The sequence below is a fragment of the Apaloderma vittatum genome, unplaced genomic scaffold (genome assembly GCF_000703405.1).
Source record: "Apaloderma vittatum isolate BGI_N311 unplaced genomic scaffold, ASM70340v1 scaffold2870, whole genome shotgun sequence".
Taxonomy (NCBI): Eukaryota; Metazoa; Chordata; class Aves; order Trogoniformes; family Trogonidae; genus Apaloderma; species Apaloderma vittatum.
This window is the reverse complement of record NW_009695983.1, coordinates 7,119-26,897: the sequence shown is the minus strand read 5'-3', so window position 1 is coordinate 26,897 and position 19,779 is coordinate 7,119. Positions and strand designations below refer to the sequence as shown.

Genomic DNA, 19,779 nt, shown 5'->3' with positions numbered 1-19,779 from the left:
TCACACCTGCTGCTTTTTAGAGCACACACTTACTTTTAGAGTAGCTGCATATGAAGCTAGTCCTCTGGTCCCCCTCAGTCACCATCCTCATGTCTACACTGTGCCTTTTAACTGAACAACATAGCGAAACCTGTCCTTGCCTGCAGACATACAGGCAACGGGCAAAAATCACTTCACCACAGTAGAGAACCCTCACTGATTTCCTGTGTCCTTCTCTCACATTCTTAGCACAGAGCCTGCAAAACACTTTAAGTGCGATTTTCCTTCCCTCTCCTCCCTCCGTTATGTCTCCTCCTTCCCCTAGACTGGGGCTTCGATATCCTAATGCAGCTCAGGTGAGCCTTTGCCTGCCCACCCACGTGAGAGGCACAGCCCTGAGAGCACTATGAAGAATTCAGTACTCACCTTTGAGAGACGACTCTTCAGCTAGCTCTCACGTCCTCAGCCACGTCCTGGCAACTGCTCTGTAGTACTAAGATGCAAAGAGATCACACAATCCTCAGCACTGTTTTGGGGCAGACTCCAAAAGGCCTAATTTTCACAGCCCTAATCTGGGCCTGTGTATTGCTCCAGCTCTGTAAAGAAGGCTTAGTTTAAGTGGGAAGAAAAATAATTCTGCCACCCAAAGCAAAGAGACAGAAATAATTTAAGAGCTCCTTTATTTGCAATTTTATTACTTTCTCCAAAGTCCAGGAAGGACTCTTCAAAATTTATTACTCAGCTTAGCACTGGGATAGAAAAGGCCATTAAGACATAGGACAATCATGTTCCAATCGGCTCATACAAGGAAGCCTTTGAGCAAGCATCATTTGGTGAGCTCATACTTCTTCCCTGGCTGCAGCTGTGGTTCAAAATTTCAATATCTGCTCAGGGAAAGAAAATAAAACTCACCTTTATGGCTGTGTGGGAAAAAAGCAGCCAAACGTTAAGCCATGCACTGGGGCCTGAGGGACAGCATGCAGGATCAGTTTAACTCCGAGACGCTCGTTTTGGAGGCAGACGACAAGCATTAGCGTTTCAGCATCACTGACTACCACGCTGCTAATGAAAAAGCACAAGGTGGCAGATGGGACAGTTGCATAGAGAGTTTTGTTCATGGTCTGCAGGTGGCCTCTTAGGCAAACAGTATGCAGAGGCAGGTTTGGGATGGTGAGGAGAGCTTGGAGGATCACAGCTCTTAAACTCCCCCTGTTCTGGGCATCACACAAGAGTGGGAACATGAATATACTGCATGTCTGCTCAGGCTCTTCTTTGGGATGGGAGATTAGACAAGCAAAACAGCAGGACTTTAACCAGGAGAGATGAGATAGGGGAGGTTTAGGGACTCAGACTACAGATCTCACCTGGATTAATGAGCCTTGACAGCAGCCTGACATTTCCCAAAACCCAGCTCTTTGACTACACAAAGAGTAGGGAACATGCCCCAATTGATGAGGGGAAAGGAAAGGAGGACCACAGACCAAGACACGGAGAAGGGATAGTCTCAGGAAAGCTCTACCAGATGTAAACTAGGGGACTATTACTTTTTAGTGGGTTCAAATTTAATTTTTTCAAGTATGAAGCAGATGGCACCAGAGAAGGAAAGAATTAAGCAGAGTCAGTAGCCTGGGTTTTCAGAAAGAACAGCCTGTGTTAAAGCTTGTTTTATGTAAAGTTCATAGAATTTGCATATATTGGATCAAACAGGTCTTCGTCATGTTCAGGCAACCAGGGGAGCCACGAGTCCCCTCCCAGTCTCTGACAGATCACTCATCTGGAGCTCCAAAGGCTGGAAGCAGGCTGGGCTGTAGATCCCAAAGTCTCTGGGTGCATGTTGGCCAGCAATTTTCTCCAATATACTGAAGAAAGCTGCCGGAATCTAACTTTAAGAAATACCAAATAATCATCTTTGAGTACTGTGCTGCACAGAGTCCAATTTAAGTCCTGATTTCCTTTCTCTTCCCTGATAGAGACCTCTTCTTCCTCCCCAGGACTGGCTCATTACTGGAAGACCAAGGACGGAACTTCATCTCAGTAAAAGGGATGGAGAATTCATGGCCTTTCCACGGCTCCCAGTTCACACCCTGGGAAAACACCAAGGAATTTCTTTAACTAAAGCACCCAGATCAAGCGTTAGGAGTCTACCACTGTTCCCCTCAAAAACCATTTAACCCCCTCAATAAACAGAAATGCTATTGTTCACCAGATTTTGACTGTAATTATAATCAGTCTTCCAGATACTTGTAGTATAAATCAGATCTCTATCCAGTTGGGAACACAATAGGACTGAGCCATCTCCAAGCCCAAAACAAGCCTGTCCAATGAGATGCACACCAAGGCATGCAATGAAAGCCAAGGTCAGGCTACATGGCACAGTCGGACGGCAGCCTAGTGTGGCTCCTAAGGAGTGTTCTTTTACGTGTCCTCCTTAGAAACCAAGACAGCCCCACCTCAAGTATCTCTGCCCACAAGCATCAGAGGGCTGTGAGCCCATGTCTCTGGATCAAGGGAGGACAGAGTAAGAGCTCTAAGTTTCCTTAGAAAACTTAGTTTCCTTTCAAATGAAATGAGTTAGGATAGCCTGGTTAATCTCTCCTGCTCCGAGGAGAGACACGTGTCCTCCCAAGGCTGGGTAGAAGAGCTCACCACCACACAGAGCTCTGCAACTCACCTCGCTGTGCTTGCTCTCCCCATATTTCCCATTGAGGTTGGCCAAGTGGCAGTTCTTGTACCACCAGGCACCACGGTGTGTCAGAGCGCAGTTGCTGAGAGCCACATCGTTGTCTCTGTCCCACGTTGTGAACTTCCAGCCGTTATGGTAGGTCATTGCATCCCCTAAGGGATGAAAGATACAAATAGGAGTAAGAGACTATAGCTGCTTAGTCTGAGGGCTTACACACCCTTCAGGCAGAACACAGCATGCCCATCACGGGAAGAGCAACAGCACAGGACAGGTCTGGACAACAATCTCTGCTATTAGAAGGGATGTCCAAGGGCTGGATCGTCCCAGCTGAAGATCTAAACCTTATGGCAAGAGCTTATTAAAGGGTAAGTGGAAGACTATGGACACTATGGCAATGGTAAGGATTTAAGAGCGGCACAAGCCAGCACCAAGACAGCTACTGCTGTTGAACCATCTCCCATCCTGAACAAAAGCCACTTTCTTTGCACTTCTTGTCTGGGGAGCCCCAGAATTTGCTCCCCCATCAGCAGAGGTTACCTCATGAAAATGCTTCCCAGTCTGCCTTTTCAACTGGTGTTGCATTGATTTACAGAGCCCTCTCTTCCCTATAAAAAAATCAATTCTTTCTCCTGTCTTCAACAAGAGACAGGCCTATAGGCACACTCTCCTCAGTCTTTCTTGGACATAAAGACTTCTCAAAGAGAACCACACCTGATCTAACCTGATGGAATAGCTCCCACACTACTGGCAAAACAAACATGCAGCATTTGCTTCCCTGTGCTGAGCAGACAGCACAAGTACAAGGCACTCCTCACCAGCATTGCCTCTGTAATTCCCCACTGAGAGCCTGTATCTGTCTCTGCTTGAGCCAACCTGGAAGAAGTCATAGACAGCATAGACGGATTCGTTGGATGCCCGCAAATCCACACGGAGCTCATAGAGGACAGGGCTGCTGCTTGTGAGATTGTGCAGCTTGTCAAGACCTAAAAGAAAACAAAACAACAAAAAAGACCCAACTCTTAAAAGGGAAAAGCCTGTTCACCTTTGCAGTGCTAGACTCTCCCTCTGTGGCCACTTTGGTTAAACCAGCTACTTCCTGCCTCCTTCCTTGCCTGCTTGATGCTGTCATGATATGTTGCCAAGTTGATGCTGTCTTGTTTCATTTTGTGGCAAGAGACAGCAGTATTAGGAAAAAAACAAAAACTAACAAACCAGCCTAAACCAGCAGAAGGCTGGCTGTAGTGCAACACTATTTTCCCTAGAACATTTAAAGACCCTTGCTCCAAAGACCTTGACCTGTTTAGTGCTGGACTCTCTGATCTGCACAAAGTTCGCTGACAGAACAAGACAGACAAAAAAATGACCGAGTACACAAAGTTCTGTGTAGTATCTTGGTCTTCCTGCTTTCATGAGTGCAATTGTTTTATTTTCCCTCTCACAGGAACACACAAGCTTGCAATAAACCTTTCCAGAGTTTGGCTTGCTCCGAGATTGCTCCAGAGCCCAGGAGATGCCAGTGGAAATACTTAGTAGGCCTTTAGAGATCCCTCAGTGCTTCACTGGCATTTCAGGGAAGACACAAAAGCTAACAGGTCAAGACTGCAGGCTCAGGGGGTTGGATATTTCAGCATTTAGGTGCTTCTACAAAGCTAATCCTTAGCTCTTCACTGGTCATGCCCATGTACTGTACCAAGCCAAAATTCCCCAGTGAGATCTCCAAAGCCTTCCACATAATTTTTCCAGCGTTTGTAGAAATCCACCTCACCATTGCTCCGCCTCTGAAACACCTGCAAAGCAAGGATTGCTGAGTCAGAGTTCATGGCAGATTGAGGAGAGACAAGGAGGACAGGGATGAGAAACACTCATCCTGATTCAAACACAGACAACATGTGAAGCATTCAGGCACAGACGACACCAGTGACGGTACACTGCACCTCAGCAGGGTACACAAAGCAATTCATTTCCATCTTCTGACTGCACATAAGCACTGGGGTGAATAATTAGTTATGCAGATTTTACAGCTCCCTTTCCACAAATGCCTATGGACATCACAAATCTGAGCATGACCTAAACATATAGACAAAATGGGCTTAGAGACAAGATCCACGGGACATTTGGGTTTCTAAACTTCACCAAAATCAGAGGGACTTGGGTAGCGGTACAACAATTATTTCAGTGGGGAAAAATCACTTATCACTGAAAATTAAAGGTGAGAAAGGGAATAAAGATATTTTTATTCAGTTGTTTAGGGAGACAGCTACCACAGAACCTCAAATTCACTCCATATCCATTCACTTCATACACATTCCCCACCTTAAAGCATCTATGCTTCTGCCTCCAGATTCCTTTGAGCCACTCAACAACTACTGTGTGGTCAGAGTCCAGCTACATGCTCACTAGCACTTAAAATACTAACAGGCATCAGCTGAACTCCATTAACTGTCCATACACATAACCTTATACTGTGGTATAAACTTAATTAACTCATTATGAAAGGCAGTTAAATTAAGCTGTACTGCCTCATCTTATGACAGGGCTGAATCCAACCTCCTAGACAACTCCCATGACCCAACTGACAAGAGGGGACACATGAAGCTGTCATAACTCTGTTACTGCCCTCAATCAGCAGTAATATGAGCCTGTGTGACATTCAAGACCAAACAATGAAAAAGCTTTTGAGCCATTCAGCCTCCCACAGTATTCCTACTGACAGTCTGAGGGGGCAGATCAGCGTCCACCATCCTTCTCAAAACATGTCACTCCATCAAGGCAGAGCTGAAACACAGTAGTGCAGCAGAGAAGAAGGAGCCTCAGCTAACACCAGTACAGGTCCACTTGCTTACATTCACAAAAAAAAACCCAAGGGGGCAGAGAATCACTCACTATCCACCCGCCTCCATCAGTGGTCATGTCACAGTACACCTGCATCGGCCTGCTGCTATCCCCGTTCAGGTAAATGGTGTACGTGCCGCTGGAGGCCTTTCCATTCTGCTGCACCTGGCTGCAGTCCACAGGATACGGGTAGAGGATGCTAACTGTGAGAACAGAAGGGGCAAAACTTCGCATCAGCAAAGCAGGCCATAGAGGTGGAGGAGGCATTTCACACCTTTAGGAACCTCCTAAGTAAGGACAACAGTACTGGGAGAGGAATAAGGCAAACAGCAGTCCCTGTTGTGCACTCACACCGCGTCCAGTCGCATGAGCAGGTTGCTGCTGGCAGCCTGCCCCACTGTCTGGCACATGGCACATGGATGGAGTCCCCAGAGGCTCCAAGAGCTTGGGTCACAGTGAGAGCAGGAAGAGGAGCCCTTGTTTGTGAAGGCGGCAGTGTCAGTAAACAGGGACTTGAATTCCTCTGCACTTCACAGTTTGCCCGCAGTTGGGAACCCCTGTGGGCTCCGGCACAGTATGAGAGGCTCCCACAGCAAGCTGACACGAGATTTTGTTTGATTTGTTGCCACTTTGGTGTGCATTTCCCAACCTCTGAAAACAACCTGGGCAGCTGCCCACTGCCTTGAGAGTACTCAAACAGCTGTGCCTTACCATTACTAGGATGCTCCAGAAAGATCTCTACCATATTATCATCTCTCCTGCCCGCTGGCATCTCACCAGCAGGCTTTGTCCCACACTTGGCTAGCAAGGTTCGCCAGCAGCACCCACCAGTGTGGGTGATCTCCACTCACACCATCCCACTGTTCCCAAGCCTCCAGATGGCGTGGCTTAGAACAGACACCTAGCCAGAAGAGACAGCACTGATTTGTTAGATGGTTTGCTTATGATCACAGAGTTTCCCAATGTACCTGTGGAACACGAACTCCATCTCTGACCTCTAGCAGAAAGCACAACAGGTGCAGAGCACAGGGAAAGGTGTGACATCCAAGGCCAATTCCTACCTGTTGAGAAGGCACCGTCTGTCTTTCTGCTCTGGTGATCTCCCTTATAGGCCATCACAGAGATGGTATACCTCGCTCCTTGTTCCAGCCCTTCCAGCACAAACTGTTGCTCGCTAGGACTCAGCTGTACTTCCTGCCAAATAAAACAGATCCAAGGTCAAACCAAGTCTGAATAGCATTTAGCTTGTCTGGATCACGGTGCCTCACAGTCCATATGCATTTACAGGCTTTTCTTGTAGAGTTCAGACAAGCACCTTCACTGTAGATCCTTGAAACATAGAGTCTTAGCACCTCAGTAGAAAGATTTGGGGCAAGAAACACTTAGGACACTAAGGACCCTATCCCTGGTGAGTGCTTCCCTTCAGGTAATAACAAGCTAGAAAAGTGAAATGAAGAGGCAAACGTGTTCTCTGCACCTGGAGATCTGTTGGGAAGAGGTGTTCCACTGTCACAAAGTCCCTCCAACAGCTTCTACTCATGACAATAGCACATCTTCCTTAAGGTCTCCCTCCCTAAGCTGTGGATAGCACAGATTTTCCCTCAAAATTGCTTTTCTGTGATCCATATACCCACAAGACCTAAGCCGTAGAGCTCTTAATCACAGGGGTGATTTCCGTGGGGCCTGCCGAGCTGAGGAATCAACTGTACCTTGCTTGTGCCATCTCGACCCCGGTAGGTCAGAGTGTAGCCATCAATCTGTGCTGCAGGAGGAGTCCAGGTAACCACCCCAGTAGAACGAGTCACATCTGATACCCGGAGGTTCTTGGGAGGATCAATCTCTATTGAAAAAGAAAATTCAAGTCCCATTGCATAAATGAAAGACAGCAACTGCAGTGCAGGGCTTGGACTGAGCTTTCAGTGCCTGACCCTGTTAACTGAGAAATACAGAAGTCACCCAGTGACCTTCGGAGCTAGTAAGCAGCAGAAGCCTAGGACAAACATGGCAACACGCTAGGGATCCGGTTTAGGATATTTTGTGAGCCCTGCAATTGGCTCAAGTGTACAAAGCCCAGGAGTTCCTGACACATCTACATGAGAAGTCTCCATAAGGCTCATCTCTGAGGAGCATTCATAGATAAATCAGGTTTGGGCCCTATGCCCCACTCCTGGACCAATGCCCTAGCATGGTCTGCTGAGAGGCCCTGCCCCTCGTTTCCCTACTGCAGATGAAGAACAACTTCACAAGCTTTATTGTTGTCTTGCTTCAGCCTTCTTTAGTAAACACAGGAATACAAAGAAATCCACAGCTTCACAGGTCAGCCCGTGCTGTATATGGGACACAAGCTCCTTCACTGACATCCAAGGCTTAGCCAGACTTTTCCTGGGCAGTCAGACTGCCCAAGTCCAGCATGAGCAGAAGAACTGAATTATTTTGAGGCAATGCCAGTTCACAGCAGTTGCCAAAAAGTCTTATGAGATAACAGTGCTCTCCTCAGGATTAAAGCAATTTCTAAAGCTCAGCTGGAAGAAACAAAAATGGAAGCAGCCTCTCCCTAATTTTCACCCTGCACTTCTATATCTTCTATATATTAGGAGGATTTTAAGGAAAACAATTTAAGGATTAAAGCTTGTCTGGCTTTCCAAGTTTTAGAGAGAAGGTTCTTGGTTCACAGTGCTGGCCTTCAAGGAAGAGTGCTCCAGCCTTGAAGTACACCTGCGTCTGTAGCAAACTATAACTGAATAATTCATCTCAATTCCCTGCTCTTTCACAAATGTCCCTGGGGGACTACGGGCATGTCATTGTCCTTTGATTAAGTTCTTCTCCATATAAATCAGGCAACAACACTTCCCAAATCTTGAAGAGTGCTATGAGGATAAGCATAACAATTAGAATGCATCAGTGAAATATTACAGTTGTGAAAAGGCCATGGAAAAAGCCAAGGCCAAGCTATGTCTATCACAAATAAATGAGAAGAGTGGAGCAATGTGGCTTCTTCCAGGAAATGCTGCATTCCTCGTGCATAGGGTTATCGCTGAAACGGATACAACGTCATAGAGGAAGAAAGCGAACTACCAAATATAAGAACAACAGGGACAGTAACACCAAAGTTCAACCGCACGTTGTTTAAAACACTGGCTATTCATTATAACTGACAACTACCTTTCGTCAGACTCGTCAGTTAAGTATTAGTTTATTATCTAAATGATCTAAACGACTAGTTTAAGTAAAATGACCTAAAAACCTTCGGCGAGTAGCTCGCTATATGTATACATCCGCTGGACAGAAGAGGGAGCTAAAATGTACCAAATCCATCAGGGGAAGCAAGAGCAGGCTCAGAGCCCAGTTTCACAGCGCTGCTCTTAACGGCCAGTCAGAAGTGTCCACGCGTGCAGGCACCACGGCAGAAGAGCTCCCTCCCACGGCCGGTTTTAACGCTGGACAATTATTAGTCATCATCCTGAGCAAGAAAATGGTGGTTTGGGGGGTTTTTTCCCTCAGAAATTGTATTATTTTGGCAAAGGTGTCATTACTTTTGGAAATAAAACACACACACACAAAAAGTACATGGGGCTTCTCGTGCAGCTATTTCAAAAACACCCCTGCTAATGCTAAGCACGTTCCCTCTCCCAGCAGTTTCATTTCAGGGGAAACTTAAGTTACTTCATTTTCGTTCCAGTTCAGAAACAACAAATTCAAATGGAACTCTCATTGCATTTCTAGTTCTGGATAGATTCCGTCTTTTGGCCTCCATTTGTCCCCATCATTTAGGGCATCCTGCCCTAAATCCAAGCTTCAGCTGCTCATCACACACTGGCTTGATTCATAAACTCAGAAAAAAAGTACATTAGCAAGGCCGATGGACATGGAGTGACCCTGAAATATTCCCACTACACCAAAATCCTTATGGCTAGACTGAACAGACAGATTTAAGCCTTCTTGGCAGCCCCCTAGGACCAGTCTAAGGTCACAAGTCAGAGGGCAGGCCATTATTTTTAAATGTCACCAATTCTAAAATGGTTTAACTTTGGTTGTTTAAACCTTTATTATTTTTTGGCTTCATAACAGCACATGAAGGACCACATGCTTTTGACTAGGGACTCATGAAATAAACTGGGTAGCACCAGCTGCCATCACTCACATTACATCTCCCCTCTTCTCTGATCACCCATAGCAGCAGCCTCTGTTACAGTAGTCTGTACTCACACACTTATCACTGTGCACCTTCAGTACCCAGTAACGCAAAGAGAGACCATAAAACGTAAAATAACAAGAGACTAAGGTCCTTCTGCCCCGTTTCCTTTCCCTTCTGCTCACAGTTACCTGTCACAATGGCAGTGCTTGCCCTCTTGCTCTGCTTGCTTCCCAGCTCTGCCCGGAGCTGGATGGTGAACTTCATGCCTGGTTCCAGTCCTGTCAGGGTGGCAATGCTTCTGTCCTTCCCCACTTCTATTTCCTTGGTGTCTCCATCAGCAGAAGCGTAGCTCACCACATACCTGTTTATAGGAGCTCGGACTCTATCCCAGGAGATGGTGGCCGAGTCCTCTGTCACCTGGCCAGTTACCAGATTCTTTGGGCTGTCCATCTCTGCGAAGTGCAGAACAAAAAGCGGGGTTAACTAAAAGACACACATGCTCTTCTTAAAACCTTTGCTTTCCAATGCCTCGTGATCCAGCCTTCATGAATGATATGGACTAACTCATCTATAGCTTTTCTGGGTCTCAGCGCCTCATCACCACACTTGCTCCTAACAACACAGAACTGGAGTAAGACAAGGTAAGTCATTAACGCACGTGCACAGACAAAGGCCTCAGAGGTAATATCAAGTAGAGATACAGGGAAGAATGACTGTGCAGAAGTATCTCCAACTGAAATTTGAGGCTCTGTCAGACCTAAATTCTTAAGAACCGTAAGAGAGACCCATTAGACCAGTCATTTGGGAGCATGCTTGGCCCTGGAGTCCTGGCTCAGACAGATACAGCGAGGCAAAGAAAAAGGACGCGAGACACTGAGGCAGCACCAATACTCTGCTCCCCTTTATCAGCCTCCTTTTGAGCTATTACGTCGCTTGCGATCTCCTCCCATTACAATCCTTCCCCTGTCCTTTTCACAGATGGAAACATGACACTAGATTTCACAAACTTCAAATCACTGTCACAACGCAGCATGCAGGAATGTGGCTCTTCCAGGACAGCCCAACAACTCATGACTTTTTACACACAACGTAATTTTTTCTTGTTGTTTAGGGGATTTTTTTGTGGGGTTTGGTTGGTTTTTTTTCACTGAACTGTTAAATACATCTTAGCAGCCTAAGCAACGAAGGATCTGCAGAAGCCTCCCAAATTACTGGAATATCATTTCTTATTCTGGTTTATTTGCTGCAGGCTCTAAACTCCAGGGCAGAAACAGACAACTATGACAGCCACACTGTCATTTACCACACATCAGCTTAGCCGCACTATGATTTACCACACATTAGCTATGGTAAAAATTGCGATTTTCTACTTGTGCGTACTAATCTCACCTATTTTATGAGATGAAAATACATTACTTCTTAGTCTAATGAAAGATGCTCAGGCTTGCTGGTGTCACCCTAGAGCAGCACACTGGGAACATGTATCTGAATAATGACAGCTCAGCTAGTTAGCAGTATAAGACTCTCACCTCTGGCAAGAAAATCAAGCGTATGATTTTCTTGTGTGATACGAAAATCAAGTGATATGAAAATCAAGTTTGTTCTTTAGTTATAAGTGCACTGCAGCTGAGTATGGGCTGTGCCTGTATGCACAGGCAGTGCATTTAACTCCTGAACTCCCTGCGTGTGCCAGGACCTTCCCATCGAGTCACCTTGATCAATGACAACACGAGCTGGCCTGAGACAATGGACCAATCTGAAAGTAAGTGATTGACTAAGCTTCATAATTAATCATTTGAATAATCCTTACCGATTCTCTCTGGGTGGGAACTTCAGATGGTCCTACAAATTCCCCAAGGCGGGTCCTGTTGTGTCTAGTCCAATTTATATGCTTAAATGTGTGGGCTAACATCCTGAGTGGAGCATCCCAAACACTCCCCTAAGGAATTTCTGCTGTACAAGTGCAGGCTGCACACAGATAAGACATTTGCGAATCATCAGTCAAACTGACACAGCCACACTGGACTATGGCTGGCTGGATTATAAAACTCAGCAAAACACTGGTTCAAGGAGCTTCCCAATCCAGCTGCGGGCACTGCTGCGAACACCTTTCCGATGGAGACTCCCTGTCACCAAAGAACAGCAATCAAATATCCTGTTTGGGAGATGTGATTCCCCACATGATTCTTAATGTACACTGTGATCCAAATAGATTTGGTTTTCCTTTTTAATGAACACTCTGTCCTGACTATCTGTGCAAAATGTGTACGAGTCCCTTGTCCTGTCAGGAAAGGCTACAGCAGTCACCCACAGAAAAGATAGGAGGTGGTTTATGGCATTTTAAGGCAAGTCACAAATTATGCATTCCAGTTACGAGGCTTTAGTTTTGGCTGTGTTTCACTGTTCTCTGTACTGACAGAACTGGTGCCTTGCCATAGGGTCTGTCCACAACAGGACTCAAAACAGTCTTCAAGCTGAGCTGGAGACCTGTTCAGCCACACTAGGAAGAACAACATGAATTGTTTTCCTCACTAAAAACTTGTGCAAACCAGGACAAGCTTTAGTAAAACAAGGAAAATTGATGAAGAAGCTTGAAATTTAAACTCACGTCCCTCCACTGCTGCTGCTACAACTCACCTGTCACAGCTCTGGTGCTTGCCTTCTTGCTTCTCTGAGGCCCCTTCTCGGCCCAGATGTGGATGACATATTCCATGCCTGGCTTCAGATCCCGTAAGGTAATGATGTCATTTTCACTCCCCACCCCTATTTCCTTGGTTTCCGCACCAGCTGAGGTGTATCTCACCATGTACCTGTCTATGGGAGCCTCAACTTTGCTCCATGAGACAGTAGCTGTATCTTCTGTCACTCGGTCTGTTGCCACATTGGTTGGGCTATCAATTCCTGAGAGAACATTTCAAAGTGCAAGGTTAGGAAACTCCAGCTGAATTAATTAAACCGCTACAGACACAGGCAAACTTCATTTTTGCCTTGCTGCTTTGGCCAACTAAAACACAGTCACCTAGATCACCCTCTACAGGCCCTCGAGAAAAAAGGGCATCCATGAGAAACCAGCATGGTCAGAGCAGGGAAAAAGCAAGACTGTTCTACCATTTAGACGAAACTTTTTTTTTTCCTGCAGTAAGAGCTTGCAGGCTATCTGCTCACCTTCTGTGGATATCAACTTGAGCATGACTTTACTGCTTACCCTCCTCACAGTCCCAAGCATATGCCCCATCCTTTCTCTCTCAACCCTTTGTTGCTCTTCCCTTTCTGTCTACCCCACAGATTTGTTTCTCGCACTCCCCCAGGGCTTCTTCTATTTTAAGTAATGAATCAGAGTTTAGTGGTAGCTCTTGCTATAGCTGGTATTTGTCTTAGTCACAGCTCCTAAATTCCAGGGGTTACATAAGAACACGAGCAGGATTACTCATTGTGGATAATTTTTCTCACTTTTAAGAAGTTTCGCAGCCCCCATGTCTGTGAAGAACAGCTTGGAAACACAAGCTAAGGGTGTTCCAAATAATAGAATCTACATGGGGAAGAGCAGCCTTACAGTGGAAGAGTGGAGGTTGTAGGTTTTGTTGTTATAATTCCACTTTCTTTTAATAGGATAATTGACAACACACAACACAACCTCAGGACTGTCAGGTCTGATGTGGGATTTTTCAGTCTTTGGATGCAGCATGCCTACCCTTTCACAGGAGAGCTGAACTTCAGAGTTTCCAGAATCTCACAGGTAGAATGAGAGTTCAAAATTCTTCAAGCTCTTTTTTGCAATATAATAGCTCAAAAATATTCTGCCTTTTTTTTTTTTTTTTTTTAAGAGCTTGAAGCATCAGTGATTTCCAGATCTGCTTTAACATTCAGGCGTGGAATGGCCAGACTGCCAGTTACAGGAAAAATAACAACTCAAGTAACAGCAGAATCTGCCAGAACTTCTGAGCTGTACTGAACATACAGCTGGAGTAGAAGTCAGCTTAAAGACATTTCTGTGCTTTCCCCATGGTGGAGATGGCTACGTCTGACTTGGGCTCTGTTACAAGATAAACCGATGGAAAGCTTCAACCCCAAAGGGCCAGCAAGTAGCTGAAGCCTCTTCAGCCACGTGATGAGTGACGGGCAAAGACACAAGGTACTCCAGGAACGTGAGGGCTGTGCCACTGCGCAGTCCACTGGACAAGCACAAGTGCACCTCCATGGGGCAGGTGTATCAGACCACAAAGCAGCGGCAGCTGTAGCCCCTAGGCCTCGCAATGGTGTGCTCATCTCCTCCCTAGTTCAACTATTCTGTTCAGCTTGATGAAAAGAAAAATAATGCTGGAGCCAGGCAATACAGGAAGGAAGAAGAACTTATCCTCTTCCTTATTGCTCCTGGGCTCAGAGATCAGACACAGCAGAAGCAGCTAACAGCTGTGAGGCAGTCAGCGGCAGCTCTCCAGAGGATCCACAAAGAGCCATACCCAGGTCAAAAATCATGTGCGCTAGATTTCAGCGACGACATCCTGTCAAGGATCTAGTGAAGGAAGTCATGAAGCAGCAAACTTTGAGTTACTGCTGGACCTAGCTTGGGCTTGTTCGAGGGTTGTTGTACCATACACAGGCCAGCTTACTATGGTTGTCCTGTGCCTGGCTGGAGCCATTAATCAAGTTAAGGGTGGAGTTACCGTAGATTTCAAACCAAGGCAAAAGACTGAGCTAGGGCTGGGTTTAGTGTTTAACATACAGCATTGACAACCTTAAACAAGATACAAGCAGACCTGGCTGCAAGTCATGCATGAAGCAACAGCCAACTGCGCACCTTTTGGGCTGTGATTTTGACAGATCTACCCAAACATGGTAGTAACATCACAATAGTAAAAGAAATTTTCCACATACCAGTCCTACCGCTCACTGAGGAGGGCTTCCCTTCTGTATCGTCTTTCACAGGTACAACAGTGACCTCATACTCTGTGCCAGGTTTCAGGCCTGCAAAGAGCAAGAGGAAGCATTATGAACAATTAGGGAAGACAGTAATTTGTCTTACAGAAAGCTATTTTGTTTAGTCTATCCAGTTGTAGGCTTGTAGCAGAGAGCAACTTAAAAGTTTAGATTTCTAGCTAACTTCCTTCTGTCTTAAGAATGCCTTGGTAGCACTTTTGGTCTAGGCTTGCCTTTAGGGAATACATTAACTACAGTAAATGGAGATTTCCATAATATGAGAGAAACAGAATAATATACTTTATTTCTAACACGGACAGAATTAAAGCTGAATGAATATGCCTCGAAACTTGCTATCCACAGGGCATTGAGGCTTTCTCCCTGTGTAGAACCCATCATTATGGGTGGAGGGACACCAACAGACCTCTGGTTTGTAGCACACATAAGGTGAAGGAAAGCTGGTCATCCACTGACCAGGGCTAGAGAATATCATCCCGGGATGTCCCACTTCTGACTGTCAATCGTTCCTGCCACTTCTTCCTGCCCTGCCCAGTTTGGAATATTCCACAAGTACTCACCAGTCACGATGTGTCTGCTCTTAGGGTCATTGCTTTTGGGTACAATAACCTGTTTCTCATCCACCTCTGCCAGGGATCTGAACTTCAGCTTGTAATAATCCACCTCTGTTGGTGGGTTCTCCCACTCCACTTCCAGGGACTGCTCCGTCTCGTCCGTCACCCAGATGGCATTGAGTGCAGACAGGTCTGGGAAAGAGAGCACAAGGCCGTGAGGAAGCAGCATCAGCACGAAAAAGTAAATATAAGATACAAAGTTGCTAAATAGTCCTCCTCCCTGCCCAGTCATCTGCTCTGAGAGACATTTTCCTCAGCCAAACCAAAGAGTTAAGCAAGTACAGCACAATCATTACTTCAACAGGCTTAGTTTTATCCATGGTAACACTCCAACTCAAGAGTTTTCTGCCTCTCGGCTCCCACCTGTTGTGCTAGAAATAAGAAAAATGTCAAAATAACCAAATTTTTTTATGTTTTTGCCAAGTACAGCAGAAAGCATAATATCAGCTGCTAACAAAATGGCATTTCGCTTCTCAAGAGACTACTTCAAATATGCAGTCTTCCCACACTCAACTTCCAAACCATAGTAGCATCAAGCTCATTCAGTCTTGGAAAGGGACTATGAGAAAAACTTACAGCTGCAGGCATGGCTGGCAGATTAGTACCTAGGAACGATGTCCTGCCTACTTTAAAGTTCCCTCTGTATCCAGCCAAACAGCGCATTATTCATAATAACATGCTGGCTTTGCCTTGCACGCTTCCATTTCTTCTTGCAGCAAGCAACGTTACAGATACCCTGGGATTCAGGGCTGTCAGTGCAAGTAGGATTTGGACAAGATAGAGGGAAATTTGCAATATATTCAGCCCTAATGATACATATCTGGGAACAGATTCTCCAGAAAAGAACAAAGAGAAAAACAGCAACTGAGGCTGGGAAGAGAAAGTGCTTTCCAGCGCTCAGACAGGATGTTACAAACCTGTGAAGCCAAACAATGCACTCAGCATGTTTGAATCAAATTTTATAGATCTGTAACTTCTGACTCTGGGGGAAAATACTACCTGTACTTGCTTGTAGATACTTGGGCTCACTGGCAATCCCCTTCTTCACATGACGAAGCGTGACATTGTACATGGTGCCAGGGCGGAGACCCACAATCTCATACCCAAGCTGCTCTTTGGTCACATGGACTTGTTTCATCAACATCTCAGATCCCAATGGATAAAAGCTAACGAGGTAACTATCCACATCAACCACCGAATCCCAGCTGACAGCCAGAGAGGTCTCCGTGGAGTTTAGCAGCTGCAGGTTCTGAGGAGCAAGCACTAGAAGAGAAACAAAGAAAAACATTGCAACAAGGATGATGTCTTTTCACATGGCCAAGCAAGAAATATTTTTAAACCTGTTTTGAATATGGAGAGATGGAAACCACTTGCTTTAGACTTCAGCAAGTTTTTAAGTAGGAGTTGAGGTGCAGTGCTCAGAAACAGCAGCAAAATAGATTGGGCTATGTGACTCAACTCTGTAGCGCTTGCGCACTCAGAGAACAGAAGCCACTTGCACCGCCTGTATAACAGCTGCAAGTGTTGTGTAAGGAAGAGGATCCAAGGCTGGACCCAGCCCGCCCTTTGGGAGAAGCTGGCTGGGCAACAGGTCTCTGGGAGAACTGTTTCTGCTCTGGGAGAAACTCTTCTGCTTGCTACCTCTGTAACAGTGCTGCTGCCTGAGCAGCAAAAATCTCAGTCTACTGACAGGGAAGAATAGCGCTAGAGCGACAAAGGAACGTCTCTGGACAGAGTAGGAGGAGGGAAGTTTTGACACGGAACACTTGAGATCAAGCCTGAGAGATGAGACATGATCTGGAGCAGAAAAGTCCTGTGAGTAAGGTCACTGCAAATCCTTACTGAGGGTGCTCGGCGTTTGGTTATTCCCTAACTTCTCAAAGTTTTCCAGGCAAGTCTCGAAGACAAGGACCAGCAAGCAACCCCTAGCCCAGCAAGAACTCTGAGAAGAACTTGGTGACCCCAGGCTTGGCTTACCAGCAGGATTAACAAAGTGTTTATGGGAGGTAGAGAGAGAAACTCGGATTGAAAGAAGGGACAAGTAAGTCAGGTAACGTCTTACCCTGGGAGCAGTCAAGGCTGAAGAAGCCATCATGACAGTAGCATTCTCCTGTGTCACAGAACCCATTGCCACTGCAGTCCCCAGGACATCGTTTCTCGCTGCAGTCCTCTCCAATGAACTCCTCGTAGCACTGGCAGACCCCCTTGGCGGTGTCACAGATCCCGTTGCCACTGCAGTTCTCAGGACAGAGCTGCTGGCTGCAGTCCTCACCAAAGTAAAGATCATCACAGATACACTTCCCACCGTCGCAACGCCCTCGGCCACTGCAGTGGCTGGGGCAGCTGGGGAGGGAGCAGTCCTTGCCCTCCCAGCCCTCGGCACATTTGCAGCTGCAAGTCTCAGAGAGGAAAGTTCCATGGCCGCTGCAGTGTGACATTCCTGGCCAGAGTAGCACCAGGATGCACAAAAAAAAAGTGTGACACACATATGAGAGAAAATAAATTTTAAAAAAAAGAAGAAAAAAACAAAAGAAGAACAAATTAGGAATACAGCAATGGACAGGTAGTGCAAAGGTGTGTTCAAGGTCATTAAAAGTGTAAGTATCATTGGACAATATGGGCTGAAAAAGACCTGAAGACATCACCTTGTCCCTCTGCCCCAGGTCAAAGGAGGGATCAGCCCCAACCCTGCCCTTCCCAACACACTTGTCCGCAGGCAGCATGAATGCAGATTCCACGACCACCCCAGAGAGTCAGTGAGAAAGCTTTTCACAGCCTCTAACCCGAATCTTCCTGTCTGCACTTTAAGCTCACCATTTCTCACGATAAAGATGGAGAGCACATTACTGACTTTTGCTATACACCTGTATTCTTCATGTAAGCAAAGACTTTGCTTGCACTTCTGTCTCCACTCCCCAAACAAAACCACTCTGTCAAATCTTTTCTTAGAGGCCATGCAGTATGAAACTTTGATTACAGGCAGAACCAGCGGCCACCACAAAACATCATCATCATCATAAACTCTGCTCTTCTTTAGTCAGTTATCAAGGAGGAAGTAAAAGATAAATTCTCCACAACTGCAAAATTCTGGAGGCAAAAATGAGAAAGGAAAAGACAGTAATAAGAAATGTCTCCCTCATCTTCCACACTCCTGTCCTCCAGAAATTCCTCCATCAAATCCTCCCACATATGTGAAACTCAGGACTTGATCCCTTCCACTTCTGGGAGACGCCTGGGGCGATCTCCCCTGCACTGGTTCCAGAAATGGTATGTACTATTGCATTTTGGATCCTTCAGATTTCCTTTCACATCACAGAACGCACAGCACCATCCCATCTTAAGCATTTCAGTCGCAGAGAACCCCCAATAACCTCGACAATGGATTCCAGTCCCCAAATCTCTGCAGTAAATAGGCTGTCTCTGGAATGTAAGATCAGATACTACAATTGTTACTTACTCTCGTTTCCCCCACAGCACTTCTGAGGGCTGCAAACTTCTCTCAGCTCTGCCACTTCTTTCTCAAGCTTCTCCATCCTTTCAAACAGATCCTTAATGTGGCTCAAACTTTCACAGTCATCTTTGGGTGCGTGCACATGGATGTTGTGCCTAAAGACTATGTTCTGCTCTTCATTTTCCTCAGCCTCTCCAGGATCTAGCTGCACCCCACTGTTGTCTTCATTCTGTAATGGATCTACTTCCACCTTCATCTGGGAGGACGTGGGCAGGTCAATCTTATAGGAGTGGCTGAAGGATATTCTTTGACTATTGCTCGTGCGGTTGTGAGATGCAAGATGTTGAACAGCAGATGTCTGAAGAGCACAGCACAGCAATACCCCCATTGGGAAGGCAAACCAGCTCTGGAAATCCATCCAGCAGGTTTTCAGAGGAAGAACTCACCCTCAAACAGCACAGTTGCTTTCAGAAAGAAAAACATGGAAAAAGTGTGATCATAAAGCTGGTTTTCATGATTTTCTAAAAGATAAATTATTTGGTTTGCCGTGATTTAGTACTAGGTTGGTAAGTACCTGGAAAAGAGACACACTGGATGAACTAGATAGAAAAAGAGCTTCTTGACACTTGGAACTTCAAGTTTGCAACTTTCATATGAGGCTCAGTATCATGGTCCCCTGCAACTCTTACTTATGCCACAGCACTCCTCATTCCCCTGCAGTTATAACTGACACTGTATCAGTTTCCCTTGCTATGATCTGTACTACTGATTAACTTCTAGGCCATGGCAACCTCCAGTAGCTTGCATTTTCAACTGGAAGCATGATAACTGTGCTGATGCTGCATCCATGAAAAATTCAGAGAGCTAACTCCGATGTTTTGGTACAGGAAGTTCAGGAGGTAGTTCTGCTCACTTTACACACGTCACACCATGAGGTATTTTTCCCAGGACTTCAGGCATGGGTGGAAATGTTTTCAGGAAGGCGTTGAAGGGTATGCCAAGTTTCAGTTTCTACAGGGGCTGCAAGTGTAGAACGCTTCCTTAAGAAAGGAGATCGGCTAAGAGAAGTGGACCACAGCACAGGTGTCACTGGGACGGACTAGACATGCCTGCATGCAGCTGGAAAACAGCTGACACCCTTCTGCAGCAC

The 19,779-nt window shown here is 45.9% G+C and overlaps 1 protein-coding gene across 1 annotated transcript; it reads right to left on the bottom strand.

Moving 5' to 3' along the window:
• Positions 1–1,887: 1,887 nt before the first annotated feature.
• On the bottom strand, positions 1,888–19,047 carry TNN (tenascin N). The gene is made up of 14 exons (XM_009872920.1): positions 18,636–19,047; positions 17,241–17,618; positions 16,178–16,441; positions 15,125–15,310; positions 14,505–14,594; positions 12,267–12,530; positions 9,818–10,081; positions 7,204–7,334; positions 6,556–6,688; positions 5,546–5,697; positions 4,353–4,449; positions 3,478–3,645; positions 2,651–2,814; positions 1,888–2,063 (listed from the first exon to the last, which is right to left on the bottom strand). The coding sequence occupies exons 1-14, from the start codon at positions 19,045–19,047 to the stop codon at positions 1,917–1,919; spliced, it is 2,850 nt and encodes a 949-aa protein (XP_009871222.1). The 3' UTR covers positions 1,888–1,916.
• Between the last annotated feature and the right edge of the window lie 732 nt (positions 19,048–19,779).

Excerpts from the sequence above, each read along its gene's own strand:
- TNN (XM_009872920.1), bottom strand. The coding sequence starts at position 19,047 with ATGGATTTCCAGAGCTGGTTTGCCTTCCCAATGGGGGTATTGCTGTGC. Across the intron at positions 14,595-15,124 it reads GAGCAGACACATCGTGACTG|GCCTGAAACCTGGCACAGAG; the intron begins GTGAGTACTTGT and ends TGCTCTTTGCAG. Across the intron at positions 2,064-2,650 it reads GGGAGAGCAAGCACAGCGAG|GGTGTGAACTGGGAGCCGTG; the intron begins GTGAGTTGCAGA and ends GTGTTTTCCCAG.